Source organism: Anas acuta, chromosome 14 (assembly GCF_963932015.1).
Source record: "Anas acuta chromosome 14, bAnaAcu1.1, whole genome shotgun sequence".
NCBI classification, from domain to species: domain Eukaryota; kingdom Metazoa; phylum Chordata; class Aves; order Anseriformes; family Anatidae; genus Anas; species Anas acuta.
In genome coordinates, this window is record NC_088992.1 from 209691 (window position 1) to 224470 (window position 14780).

At 36.6% G+C, this 14780-nt stretch overlaps 1 protein-coding gene across 4 annotated transcripts in view; it reads right to left on the reverse strand.

Moving 5' to 3' along the window:
• Positions 1-4938: 4938 nt before the first annotated feature.
• KDM3B (lysine demethylase 3B) overlaps positions 4939-14780 on the reverse strand; it is a 53301-nt gene continuing 43459 nt past the window's right edge. For 3 of the 4 annotated variants that reach the window (XM_068698450.1, XM_068698449.1, XM_068698451.1), the window contains 7 exons: positions 13436-13526; positions 13220-13350; positions 10184-10303; positions 9564-9703; positions 9034-9210; positions 8387-8521; positions 4939-6285 (listed from right to left, as the gene is read on the reverse strand). In XM_068698450.1, the coding sequence (XP_068554551.1) occupies positions 6205-6285; positions 8387-8521; positions 9034-9210; positions 9564-9703; positions 10184-10303; positions 13220-13350; positions 13436-13526 (875 nt within the window). In that variant the 3' untranslated portion in view covers positions 4939-6204. Of the gene's footprint in view, positions 6286-8386; positions 8522-9033; positions 9211-9563; positions 9704-10183; positions 10304-13219; positions 13351-13435; positions 13527-14780 lie in introns of those variants that run through there. The other variant, XR_011101464.1, reaches the window with a different exon arrangement.

A 14780-nucleotide genomic window follows, 5' to 3' on the forward strand; every position in this document is an offset into this window, starting at 1 on the left:
CCGTCAAAATGATGCAAATAAATGGGCTACTTAAAGTCTTTTCAAAACTCTCAGCTTCACTGAAAACTGTCTGTAAAACAATTAACTCACAGATACAGCAGAGGTCGTTATCAAACCTAAGTGATGAAAGCTGTTCTTTGTAGTTTCGTGGATAACTCACTGTTGCCTAGTGCTCTCGCTCCTAGGAATCACAGATGAGAGGCAAAGGATTGCTTACCTGTACAAACACGTCTGAATGGGGAGACAAGTAAATATTATTCATGTGTATTTTTAAACATACTAGTGTGCCAGAAAACTGAGCAGCAAAAGTTGTTATAGTGACTCAGCAGAGAGTACTGTTAAGAGGATCAACCTTTTCGGTCGTTGCAGGAGTTAGTTGAATGTTTTGCCACCCCTAAGGAAACTAGAGACAAAGACTGATCAGGCTCAATACACAGACCTTTGAATCACACTAAGATGACCATTACACAAGCTGAATTTCAATTTTAAAATATATTAATTTGCTAGAAAGCCTTGTGCAGTTCTTTAACTAACAAAAAAGACAACCCCCTCCCCATCCCCCAACAACATAAACATCAAAACACTAAGGAATGTACTATGGCAAAATCTTGCCAAATAGCCTTTCTGAAAAATGAAAGAAAAAGAAAGGGAGCAAGAACTGTGATTTGCTAGGGAACAATTTTCTTACAGATGCATGAGCCTCAGTGGTAATGAGCAATGATGAAAAACACACATCAGCAACTTTCCATTACATGCAAGAGCTGAAAACAAAACTGTCACTACAGACAGTGACAAAGAACATTTTGTCACAGTCTGCTTTTGGATATGAATGGCCACAATATGATTGCATAAGGGACTGCACAATTTACACCACTGATTGCACAATTGACCTACAAATAGGATAAAGGTAATCTGCTCTCACACATCCAAGTAACACAAACCTGCACTTCCCTCATCAGAACAATTGCATTTCTATCCCCATGAGTTTTGTGCCAGGGACCAGGTAGAGAACAGCTCTGTTACGTGAATAATGTGCTCATGTTCAGGTGAGTGAAAGATGCAAACAGAGAAAATTCAGAGACTTGTTGAGTACAACGTATGAAAAGACTGTGAGTGCTGAGTAACTGCAGCATGGGTATGTGACACACAAAGAAAACGTGCCTTAGTGTTCTAAACTGTTTAATGTGCCAAGGAATAGCAGGAACATTTGCAATGAGAGGTATAAATAGTGATAAGAACAACAAAATATGAACATCAACACTAGTAAAGCAGGTGGTCTTGTGAATATCTTAAGCAAGAGTCCATTATAAAGTGGCAAATTAAGCTTTAGAACAACTCCAGGAAAAGTATTTTAAGCTAGCAATTTACATGTATAGTTAGCAACAAGGAACTCTATTTCTTTCCATATCATGAAGAAGAATGAGAAATTAATTACCTTCTCACAAGGAGAAGCTGCTGGTACTGAAAAGCTATTTTTGTAACAAAAGACTGCTGTAGGTCAAACTGAAATAGAATGATTTATTAAGTTATTAGTAATGTTGCATAGTGTTGTGTAACTAAGATTGTAAGACTTATCGAGGAAAGCAATTCATTGATTGCTTTCAAATTAAGGCTGTGTATTTTCTACAACCAGATACACTACTGCTGAAGTAACTGATGACAAATGTGTGTTCTACAAATGTTTAAAACGGTTGAATAACAATCCATTTTATGGCCTAAACAATGAGGCAAGGGAAAATTATCTTCCTTGACTAGAGAAACTTGAGCAAAGCTACATTTACACCAATGCCAGGTCAGATGTGGAGATCCTACCAAAACTGAGGTTCAGGCAGAAGCTGCTCTAATGAATAGAAATGACAATTACTCAGTGCTGAAGAACACAGTAGCTCTGGAAAAAAAACAGCAGAATAAATAATGGTCTTAGGAAGAAAGGTGAAGTGGAAGATCTCAATAGCAGCCCTACCTCTGAAATTTAAAGGTGCACTTTGTAATGTAAGAGTATCAAACCTTAAAAGGACTAAGGAAAACAGAGACAAAGTGTAAATTGACAATGTAAACTGACATCGTAGAAGTAAGGCCCTAGAACTGGATAAGATTATTCTGAGAGCATTTCCTTTTCTCACCTGTTTTGCTTTGTGATTGGAAGCCATTTAGTTTAGAAGAGACCTTCATACGGAAAGCAGCTTTATTTTATTAATTCTACATCTTGAAACTCACTTTACCATTTTTTGTATGAGTCTGTATATGAGCACAAAGATAAAATAAAAAGTTCTTCCAAGGGGGGTGGGGGGGAAGATGGATATAAACAAAAGTAAGATGAGTTGTACCTGGTTATTTTTCAAATGCCTAGTGGGAGTATGCACCTGTTTTTCAGTGGTTGAGATTACGGATCTTACAGAGACTGCCACTTAAGAGGAAAGGAAGCTATGGGCTGATTTCAGACTCTGGGGTGCAATGGGAGATAGTGACCACAAGCAGGTCTATGCAACCCAAACAGATGTGGCTTAAGTTAGGGGAAACACTGAAGGTGACAGTCAGATGGGTTTACTTACCAGTAAGATGTATTGTCCACAGGTGCTTTTATGCTATGCTTCACTTCCATGCTGTGTAGTTCCATGCTCATTTTCTACTTAAACAATACTTGTAAGATATGCTAGATGCATGAGTAATTCACTAGCACATAATACATTTCAACCAACACCTCACAACGTAAGAAGTGAGGAAAGAGAGGGAAAGTCCTATATGCAATACATTTTAAAGAATATCTGTGCCTGAAAACTTTTCATCTTTGTATTGCAGGTAAATCCAACTTGCTGTTTAACACCTAACTTCCCTTCAATACTATCCTGATTCCACATCCCCAGGTTCTACAAGAGGTGACGTCAGAATCTATCAGAATTTTAAATGAATTATACATCCTTCAATGTATTACTTTTTTTCTTTCTCATTTATGTTGCCTCGTTCAGTTTCCTCAGAGTACTGTTTATAAACAGAGAAATTATTAAATGTTGTAAAATTAACCTTTGTGGACTGCGGTATTTTTAATCAATGTCAAATAAGGGATGAAGTTGTTAGGTTGAAAAGGCATTTCTTTCCCTTCATCTGAGACTGAGAAAAAGAGATGAGTGCGTCCTGTGTAATGCTTTGAAGTATCTGTGAAACTGTTTAATGACAGTGCTGCATATGCCCTTTTGCATGGTTGAACACACATTAACCTTCTGTATTGTGAATGGAATCTAAATTCACTTGGGCAGGTAAACAGCTCTAACAGCCTGAATCCCTTCTCTCATTTGCTTGTAGTTCCACAGGATACCAAGACACAGCAAGGTTTTAGCTAATATTAAAAAATGCTGCCTGCCCACTGTCTTATGAAGTTCCATTTAGTAATAGCAAGACCACATTCAGTAGAATAAATGCCATGTAAAAGCTAAGGATGTTTGAAAGAAAACACAACCAAAACAACCAACCCCTCAGTTGTCTGGGATTTTATATATAAACAGACACATATATAACTATGCATATACACTTATAAAAATATATACGTCTCTCTCTCTACATGGTTATATATATTTATATATGATTATATATATTTATATATGATCTACATATTTTAAATTAATATACAAAAATGTATGTTTGCTGATACATGGTATATGAAAATTCTATTTCAAACATTCTGAAATTGTTGTACAGTGGCAGTTATATTTTATTTAGTTGGACAGAGTTCTAGGAGCTGACAATTCATTTTTAATCAACTGAAAATCTTACGTTGGTAGAAAACAAACAACAACTGGTAAGTGGATTCTGAATCTAGCTAAATGCTAATCTGTACCTCTTATAAAAAAAAAAAATACCTACTTGGAAAAACTTGCCAAAGGAAGTGGTAGCCTCTACCTCTTGATTTATACAATCCAGATAAAGGATAAAAATGGTCAAATATTAAGTTAGAGCTGATTTGACCAATCAATTTACATTTTTTTCCTGTCTTATATGATCTAAAATTTGGATTGCTATGTATTTCTTAATTCTAATCTGTAATTTTTGTGCAAATCATTCCTCTGTTTTTGTTTGAATATTGCCTTAGATTAATTGTACTCTACGATTGTTAAAGAGGAAATTCAAGAGTCAAAAACAATGTTTGATAGACTCAAACCAAACAAAGGCTCATTATGAGATGCAGAACTCTTGCTGTAGATCACCGCACTGCAGATGACCCAGTTATTGTATTACACACAGCTAAGTCTTTGTCCTTATGATCTTCATCTAACTGCCATAATTGCTGATACATATGCAAAAACGGGGAAACATCTCAACCAGAACTAGACATTGAGAATGGTTTGTATGCACAGAGTCCATTAGGAGAGCACAAGAAACTCTGTGTAACAGGTGTAATACTGATGCTGAATGTTTAATGACTCTGGGATAATCCTTTTAATCTGCAGAAGACTGGCATAGCCCATACTTGAAGGACAGCTGCAAGGGTATGAATCCAAGGATTAAACTACTCGAATCAAGCAATCAACCTGAAATGCTGCCAGCCAACAGGTCAGTGAAAAGAACTGCAACTGACATCACAATCTCCAAGGCCAGAAACCAAGAAATCTTTACAAGCCCATCTATTTCTTCAGTAGAGAGGGCACCTCTGAATCCCAGCCTGGTAGAAAGATTGCAAGAGGCAAGGAGCACAGCACAAGAGATATGGTTTATGACAAGACACATACTCTGCCAAAATTAACTCATGTGTTAGTTTTAATCAAGAGCCTGGAGACAGCTTGGTATGCTGCCTGCATATACATATTTGGGACCCCATGCCTAAAATACCCAAGCCAGACCCAGGGCAAGAAATTATCAGCTAACCTACACTACCACTAGCAGAAACTGAGATAACTTCAAAGCAGGCATATCAGTGGCCAAAACTGAAAGAAATTGCCCAGACTGTTACAGTAAATGACTTTTATTTTTAAAAAAATGAAATAACCGTGAACATATTAACAGGCCTGCAGGTGGCACTACAGTACAGCTGGATATAAGGTAGATATATTTCCCCATGTACCCAGACAATGAAATCCATTGCATCAATGCTGACATTAGCAAATTCTGAATACAGTTCTATCAAGCAGAAACGTTTTACTTAAAATAGTTCTGGACAAAATTGATTCTGAAAGTTAACATTTCCTTCACTTTTGGAAAGGATAGATGTTTTCAGCAAGCACTGGTTTGGGGTGAACTATTGCCTGCAGTTACCAGTGCAGGGAGAGATGTACAACATCTCTACGTGAGAACAGAGTTCATAGTTCTTTTCACTTCTCTTTCTGAGGAAGCAGCGGAGACATGGGGATAGAGAAAGTGGGTGAGGAATATGGGCAAGGGAGGTGGGGTGTCAATTTCTATTCACTCTCCTTTGGCTGTTTTTGTGCTATTTTGGACTGCTTTCTAAAAATCATTTCTTTATTTTATTGAAAGGAAGACTAAATGTAATGCGCCTTTCCTTGAAAATCCAAGAACAGTTGTGGTACTTCAAAAATACTAAAAATATCTACTTTCATGAAATATTAACTGTTTCACTACAAACCTAGTTTTTCACTAAATACACAATTCTCCTATTTCTGGAGTCTTCTGGGGGAAAAAAAAAAAAGTGGGTTCTCCCTTTATTTCTGCAACTCTACAGTGTATAGAGAAATGGCTACAAGAAGGGGAGTGCAGAGAATAGCTTTATCTTTTTCCTTGGCCTGTATTTCACATGGGAAGTTTACTTAAATTTCTGCAGTTGGGCTACTGTTGGTCACACTCCTTTAGCAGCTATCAACTAAATCTGCAGTAGGACAACCCACCTCCAGCAAATTCCTTCTAACTTTGTGGAGACTAACTAGGCATGAGGAAAAACATCCACACTCTTTACACCATTTCTATTTATAATATGCAGGAACACCAAGTGGTTTCCGTGTTCTTCCAATCTGCAAAAGGCCACAAGAAAGGGACATGGCACCTTTCATTAGAATCTGGAATTCTGCATGTAACAGTGCAACCTTCCATTAGACCTTCAGCATTGAGGCAGCGTAGAAAACAGTGGCTGAAGAGTGTGTGTAATACTGACCACACCAGCTCTTAGTGAGAAGCCTCTGCTCCTGCAGAGGCAGTCGTGCAGTCCCTGTATATAGTGTGAGCAAAAGGCTTACTTCACAGGGCATTTGGAATTAGCAGTTCCTATGATCTAGCTAGTTTGGATTCATGAGCCTTCAGTGTGCCAACAGCATCTTTCACTGCGTGGTAGATAATGTTCTTCACCTGTAAAAGGAAAAAAAAAAAAATCAACTTCTCCAGACTAACAAGGAGTCTAACGTACCTATGCAATCAATTCTGGCAGCTGAATTTGTGATAGTTAGTAAGTATACACAAAGTATATAATATTACTGCTTTAGTATATCAGCACACATTTCAACTGTCACAGCTAGACTACACAAATATTTCTGAGACCTACATGCAGCAATTTGGTCCCACAGCAACTGACTTACTCATGTTGTTTTAAGATAAAGTCTCTACTTTATGAGAGCTATGAGAAAGTACACTTTTAAGTCATTCAAAGGCTTTACTTTGAAGAAGTCCTTTTGATCCAAGTCACTTATAGATACATATGAATCAAGCCCAAAAGGAACTTGTGCATCTTACAGAAAGGCAAGCAAGATTAGAGGTGAAAAATCCACTAGTAACCACAGTATTCTGTTCTATGTTGAGCTATCTAACAGTCAAAGCTGTATCTTGTTTCAGATTTATTTGAATTCAGTTTCAAGTAGTTTAACTGTGCCAGTTCAATTAACTGTGAAGCACCAATATTTTTCCCCAATATACGCATGATCTCAGTCTTTTGTATCATTTGTGTGACGGTTAAAGGACTTGAGTCATTCTACCCCGTATACATACGTCTATCACAAAAACATACATACATATAAAAATATTATAATACATTAATACTATATTACAGGAAAACGAGGAAAAATAAGAAAGTAAACATTGCAAAGATCACTTATGAGGCACAAATCATAGAATCACAGAATCCTTTAGGTTGGGAAAGTCCTCCAAGATCATCAAGTCCAACCATTAACCTAGCACTGCCAAGTCTACCACTAAATCACATCCCTGAGAACCACATCTGCACATCTTTTAAATGCCTTCAGGGATAATGACTCAACCACTTCCCTGGGCAGCCTGGTCCAATGCCTCACAACCCTCCCAGAGTAGAAGTGTTTCCTAATATCCAACCTAAATGTAACCACTATTCATTTTCACCGGGCTACTTTGTCAGTAAGTAACCAGCTTTTATATTATAATTTTTACCAGGCTAATGAGCATTCTTCATTTTTTGCAACCTATTCATTTATAGGCACACTACCTCATCTTTATAACTACAGCTGAAGAGCTGCAGTGTTTTAAGATGAATCCTGACAACGTGTGTTTAGAGTACTGTTTTACTTTAAAATCCTGTGCAGTGAGAGTTGAGAGTTCTGCTTTACTTTAAAATCTCATGTAAAAACATATAGAAGCTCACAGCAAATTTCACCAAATTTGTTGAGAGAATCAACATGGGAAGTCCTGATGTTCTTGGGTGACATACTGGAGCGTGGTTACATATTGAGTAGTCATCTTTTCAAGAAGAGCCATTTAGCAGATTTCTGCTCCACCTTCATTTTACATGCATGAGATTGCTAATACAAAAACAATGCTGACAACAAAATTTGTAAACTACACAAATATTAACTCTTTAGAGGCACGTATCAGCAAAATCAAGAAAGGCCTCCTTACAATCTTCCTTATGTATGACTTACTGCCTTAAACACAATGTTCTATTTCTTTTTAGTGAACATAATATTCTGTGTTTAGTTACTGGTTTAAGCAGTTGCATTTTTTCAAAGCCAAAACACACTTCATTTTCCTTTTCAGGATTAGTTTAAATAAGCAAGCCTTTCAGTCCACAGCAACTCTCTTTCAGATAATACAGAAACAAATACAGGTGTTGTTAGTGAAATAAACATCTCTTCAAAACAAAACATTGCTTTTTGCCTTTTTTGTAAGGATTTTTTCCTGCTATACATCACTGCTATTCAGGATTCAGCCATTTATAAACTAATTAAAACTGAAACATGCACTAGTCCAAGCGTGGGATAGTTCTTTGGAAAGTTAGAAGTTTATTACTAATTTTTGTTTATATGATACTGTAGACATAGATACACAATTATTATTTGAAATACTTATCAAATGAGAACCTCCGAAGTTGTGTAAAGTTGTTTTGTTGTTGTTGTTTGTTTTAAATCTTTAGTTGCATGTTTCTAATACTGAACAAATGTGGCCAAACACAGGATGTATTTAGTGACTACCATCATAAAACGGTTACCTGCAGTTTATCCTCATGGTTTGTATGTGTATTAGACAGATGCCTGAACTCCTGGGTCAGACGGAAGCAGTGCTTCACATGTTCTGGAGATACAAAATCTTCTGCCACTTTAATGCAGCTGTACAAATTATGGACCTAGAACAAACCATACAGAATTAATACAAAAAATAAAAACAGGATGTTTGGTTCTTCTGCATTTGCTTACCAGAAACAGGCATTGAAGCCTATTCCGGTTTCAAATAAAATTGTGTCTCTCATGTTAAAACGAAATACATGACATCTCAGATGTTCCCTTGTTCTCCCTCACATGCTACTCTTGCAAAACGTAACTTCCCATCTCTTTTCCACACTTTATCAGAATTCTCTTCCCTAGTCTGAAGTTTTACCATGCAGAAATGCTTTCCAACTATTTGTTCTAAATATTTTCTTAATTCTATCACACTACTGTACACATCAATCAGGTATTTGTATCATTTTTACTAACATAATGATGAAGATTAAATTCAAATAAATCCTGTAAGAACTGCATGCACAGAAGAAGGAACTTAAATCAGCAACAATAACTAACAGTTATTTTGAAGTCACAGTTCTACTGTGCTTCTAATTCAATTCCATTTGTCAATATGGCATAGAGTTGGCCTACTTACCTGATGGGGAGCACCAGCAGGAATGAACACAGCATCTCCTAGGAACTGCACTATTGCCCAACCTTGTACACCATACTCATCATAGAGTCGCTTTCGTAAGGTCTGGTCCAAGTACCAGCTTTGGTCATGAATAGGGTCATGATCTGGGGGATTTTCTTGGCCTTGCTCTTCTCCAACCTAGGGCCAAGATGCAAGATTAATAATTAAAAAAAAAAGCCATGACACAGTACCTCAATACTGCTGTCTCACAAAAAGCTCTGTACCAAAACGCATACCAAACATATCCTAAACTATTTCAAAGTGGGATGCTACTTCATCAAGTTCATCTAGGTCTTAACTACCATGATATACATTAGTAATTAGCATGAAGATCCTAGACCAGGCTAAAAACCTGTGGAAAAAAATAATGTCCTCAAAGACAGTTTAAAAATATGTATGCACTTGATGTCAATAGCAATTTGTATCATTCAGCTGCTATAATTAAGCTTGTCGAGATACCATGTAGGCTCAAGACTTTGTCAAAAACATACCTTCCGGAGAAGTTCCCTTATCTTTTCAGCATCCTTGGCAGCATAGATATGCCACAATGCTCCAGGTTTTTCTCTTCCTTCATGGATTCGCTGCTTTGTTACATCATCAGCATCTCCCTCATCAATTGTTTTCAAAACTTCTGAAAGGGGAATCCACATGAAACCAATATGATTGTGAAGCTTACAGGAAGTAGACTTTTAAGACACTAAGTCCAGCCACACTGAACTGCTGCATTAGAGCGCCCTTTCCAAGTGCCTCAAGCTTCACCTTAAAATTCAGGAAGTGTGACAATTGACAGCTAATCAGAAAACTCAGTCATGAATTCAAACTGAACTAGCTATAATTATTCAAATATAAGGAGATGAAAAAGTAACCTTTCTCCTACTTTCTTGAGGCACATGTGTCTAATTTCTATGAAAGCTCTGCTTCTTTGACAGTCGGGAACCAATGAAATATTACTGTACTTCTAAATACATGTTGCAGATGTAGCAAACTAAATATATAACAAAAATATTTGGGTTACGTCTCTCAGTTACGATCAGCTTAAGCAATAAAAAGCATAGTTTCACATGCACAACTGATTTTTAACGGACTGAAAACATCTTTCCTCAAACATTACCATCATCATGGGTTCCTTCCCCAATGGGAATGCCAACGTACACCATGACATTAACAGCATCAGACACATCCAAATGCAGGTTTGTAGTACCCACTCGTCTATCTTCTGCAGTGATTAAGCCTATAAAATAGTGTAAAATAAAATAAGATCCTATTTACAATTCTAAAAAATTAACCTTATTGAAAAATCTCTCTAATCTGCTGTCTTTATGCAGCAATGAAAGCAGAAACCAATGTCAATGAGCAGCTGTAGTAATTTTCATGTCATATATGGCATAAGTAAAAAGTTTACTGAAAATTAGTATTTTTATTTTTAAATAGAAGCAGCAAGTATAGTTCAACCCATCATGAGAAAACAAGCATTTTAAAAACATACTGAATTTGTACTCAGCAATTTTGTCTCCCTGAGGGTCATTTATAAAATCTACAGTAGGGAACTTTGCTTTTGTAATACAGGTAGGTAGTATGCATTCTCTGGCATACTACCTACCTATGTGTTCTCTGGCACTGACTTCCTTTGCTTGGTGATACAAGAGAAACCTCAGCTGCCATAACTAGCATTAGCAACATCCTGTGCGTATCACATCATTGGACTGTCACAAGTATACACCTCCAGCAGTTAAGTATTTTTTCTGAGCTGTAAAATCCATGTGGTCCACTGAATTCACAGTAGTTATTGTCCAAATCATTGTTAACAATTCAGATTACAATTGAGTAAAGGAAAACACCTGTAGACTCTCAAGTGCTTATACCTTTATACTCATTCCTCTAAAGGAATGAGACTTCAAATGTTTGCTGCTCAATTCTTTCACTTTCTCACATAAGACTCTCTCTTCCTCTGATCCTTCAACAGCACTCTCTCTACTTTTGGTTTTACCATCTCCTCTGGCAGTATCAAGTATCAAGTGAAAGAAATTTAACAGATTACAAAAACATCATATCAGCAAACACTAACAGAATTATGACCACGAGACTACCCATTGTGTTTCAGGATCACCATCTCAATTACCTCTTTTCTACTTAAAAAGTAAGTTTTTGGGAACAGGAGCTCAACTCACCGTGCAGTACCCATCATAATCAACCACAAACAACTAATTTAGACAGTTTTAACATAGATTTAGGAAAGCACAACTAAAAACCAAATAGGGATAAACATAATATGTAAGTTCAAAAAACAGACTGGATGTATTCATAAAAGACAGATTAATTGCTGACTTCAGGTAAGGGTTCTTACAACCTCCAGACCCAAAACTGTGCTTAGCCAAAAGTAGTAGTTTATAATGACAGAAGGGTCATTCTTTCCATAGTTATTTGCTACTGATCTAAAGTCACATAGAGTATGCTGGGAAAAGCATCATCAACGCCAATTTTTACATTAAACTGTTTAGGTATTTATATATAAAAATTGGTCAATATTTAAGGGCTCTATACACACAAAACCTGTTGAATAGAATAGGACTTCTCCATGGTCAACTTCTATAAGTGTGTCTTTTTTTCACGTAACCGAGTATCACTAAGAACTATGCTTCAAATACAATTTTCCTATCTTAATGGGAAAAAATGGGAATAGTCCTTGAAAATGCGACACACAGGAAAAAATTTACCTCATCATTAAGAACTTCCCTACACCACACATTCAGAAAACAAAGTCATATTTACAACTGAAATACATTTAACACGCAAGTAAAGTTCACCACGGACATTCTCATTCACCATAGGCAAAACTACTGTTCTTACTCCTAGTTCCACCCTTTATTTTATAATGCAGCTATAAAGGTAAAAAGGTACAAAAACCTTTTTGAAGGCAGACCTATATACATATTTTTTTTCTGCTTTAAAGTAAATAAAGCATAATACTTTCTCTCTTTGGACTAAGATCTATGTATCTAAAGAGGATCAAGTACTAGAGGATTATATTCCATGCTAAGAAATACTATCAGCATTCCCTCCTTAAACTCTTATACAGTGGAAAAGAAAATTTAATATTCAAGATTAAATTTAACAAAATGAATCCACTCCTGCTGTTGTTAGCAACTAGCAGTATACAAAGAAAAATTAACCTTTACTTACTACTTTGCTTCTTGCTGCACTCTCAGTTTTATATTGCTTAACTAGGTGTAGGCTCTTTGGTGTAGAGCCTTCATCACTCAACTTATGGGTCAAATAATACATAAACCAAAACGTTGGACACCTTTAAATATTGAAAAAAAAACACTCAATTTACCTAAGGTCGTAATCCCCCCCCTTCACTTCTTAAATCCTTTATTTGTAGTCATACAGTTGTGGAAAAAAAAAAAAAAAAGCAAAGTAATCCCACAAACACATTCTCAGAAATACAAAACATTGGCTTGCAGCTTAAGTCTAATCTACATCTGATTACTGAGTTAAAACATTTTATTCCAAAAATATGAAATGATAAACCTTTCATGTCCTCAGAGGACTTGTTACTCGAGCCATATATATACACTTGGAATTCAAAATCTTAAAAAACACTGCATCCCTGTATCTTAAATACTGAAAGAGCACTAAAAAAAATTACTGAGTTTACATTGCAAGGTTTTGGTAGCAACGTAATGGTTGCTTTTGGTGATGCAGGGTTGGCCTCTACGAGATGAGACCAAGGGCTGCTCTGTACTACTGGCGGTTCTAGCCAGCTCCAAGACAGGCCTCCCTCAAGCCAAAGCTAAGCCCATTTAACCACTGGCTAACCCATTTTCCTTTCAACTGTAGCACTTGGTCTCAAAAATATACTAACTTTTCATTGAATCCTGTCTCAGTATTATGCTTATTATATGTACTGAATAATAATTGTTTGCAAACTTATATCACATTGCTTGGTAACTACAACACAAAAAAAAGACACACATAAGAATCAGAGGACTAGCATAAGAATAGATCACAGAAAGAATGCAAAAAAAACCAGAAGTGTGCTATAGGATAAGTTCTCAAAGTTTTGATTAATGCAACAGTCTTGCATATGCCCCAAAAATAACAGAAAGTCACAAAAATCAACATCTTCAGAAATACTCTCACATACCATAAGCATTGTACATTTTGGGACCCAAGTCGGGACGGACAAAGTAGCTTGGCAGCCTAGAGGCCAAATTCAATCTTCCATCCCTCTTGGTATATTCAGGAAGAGGAAGATTTTCCATCAAGTCCTCAAACCTAGAGAGCAAAGAGAAAAAAAACATGCTTTCCTATGCTCTATTGTCAATGTATCTCTAGTGCACTGCTGCTAAGGTTTACTTACCTTGTAGGCATCATATCTCTAAAGTCCTCCCCTGGAGGCCAATCCTTTAACTTTAGTACCATTGGCTGACCATCATCTGACCTGAGCCTCTCTGTAAGAAACATATTAAAATTTATTCATGTCGTATCTTTTTTTTTCACCACAACACATGACCTTGTTTAAGCTACTTGTTTTTTGTAGCAAGACCTTTTACATTGCACAGCAAAATGAGTCCTGATTTTTTTTTTTTTTTTTGGGGGGGGGGGGGGGGAGGGGGGGGCACTCACAAATATTATTATAATACAACCAAATAACAGCGTAACAATTAGACAGCGGTCGTATCATTATCTACAGCAGAAGTCTAACAAATCTTGAACAGCTACTAAATTTTAAGAAAGTTTTTATTCAGCTCTGAAAACAAGATTTTCAGAGCATTTTATCTTACTGCCTTTAACAAAGTCTAATGCTCCGAAATCAATCCTAACCTCAGTATAAAACAAGAAACCACGATACACCATGCTTAAAGGCTAAATACCAGGCAGTTACTGAGGAAGACAGACTTTAGTTTCAGCATCAAATGCTGTTTGCCTCAGATGCTAGAATGGCTATGAAAGCATTCTAAGTGCATACATGTTGCAGCTTAGAAGACTAAGCATAAAACATACAGAGGAATCAGAGTTCACTCTTTACCAGATTCTTCACAACTCTACAAGAAATCATCAGATGGAAAACAGGACTGATTGCTACCTCCACATCTCTTTTCCCCAGGAAGTAACATTCTTTATCATTTTCTACCATAGCAAGGTAGATTGTCAGACAAACAAAAATCAGACTGTGTAAGCTAGCAGAGCTGCTGACAGCACTGGAAGAGAAAGTATGTAAAAAGAAACTAGGACTTGGAGACCTGTGAATCACTTCTGCATAATAAATTAACAGGCTACAGAAAACAGCACTAGTTTGCAATATTAAAAAAATGATCTGTTTTAAACGAAGAACTGCAGATATGTAAAACAAAATGACAGATGTAAACAAAACAAAATTTTGATGAGCTAGGCATTTTAGAGAGGCAAGCGAACTGAAAAGCTCAAGGACTTAAAGTTGTTTCAGAACTTCCCGTATTCGAGATTTTGAATTCATCAAGGATCTTTGTTCCAAGCAAGGATAAGAAACTTGTAGGAAGGCTACCCGGAAAGGACAGAATGAACAGCTACCTGGAGAACATAATGATCTGATAAATTATATGAAACAGAACAAAATCCAGAAATCTAATCAGCAAAGAAAGCCGAGTCTAAGAATGGTCCAAACAAAGTTAGAACTGCCAGAAGTCCACTTAGAACTCACAGATATTAGAAGTAAGTAGCAAAAG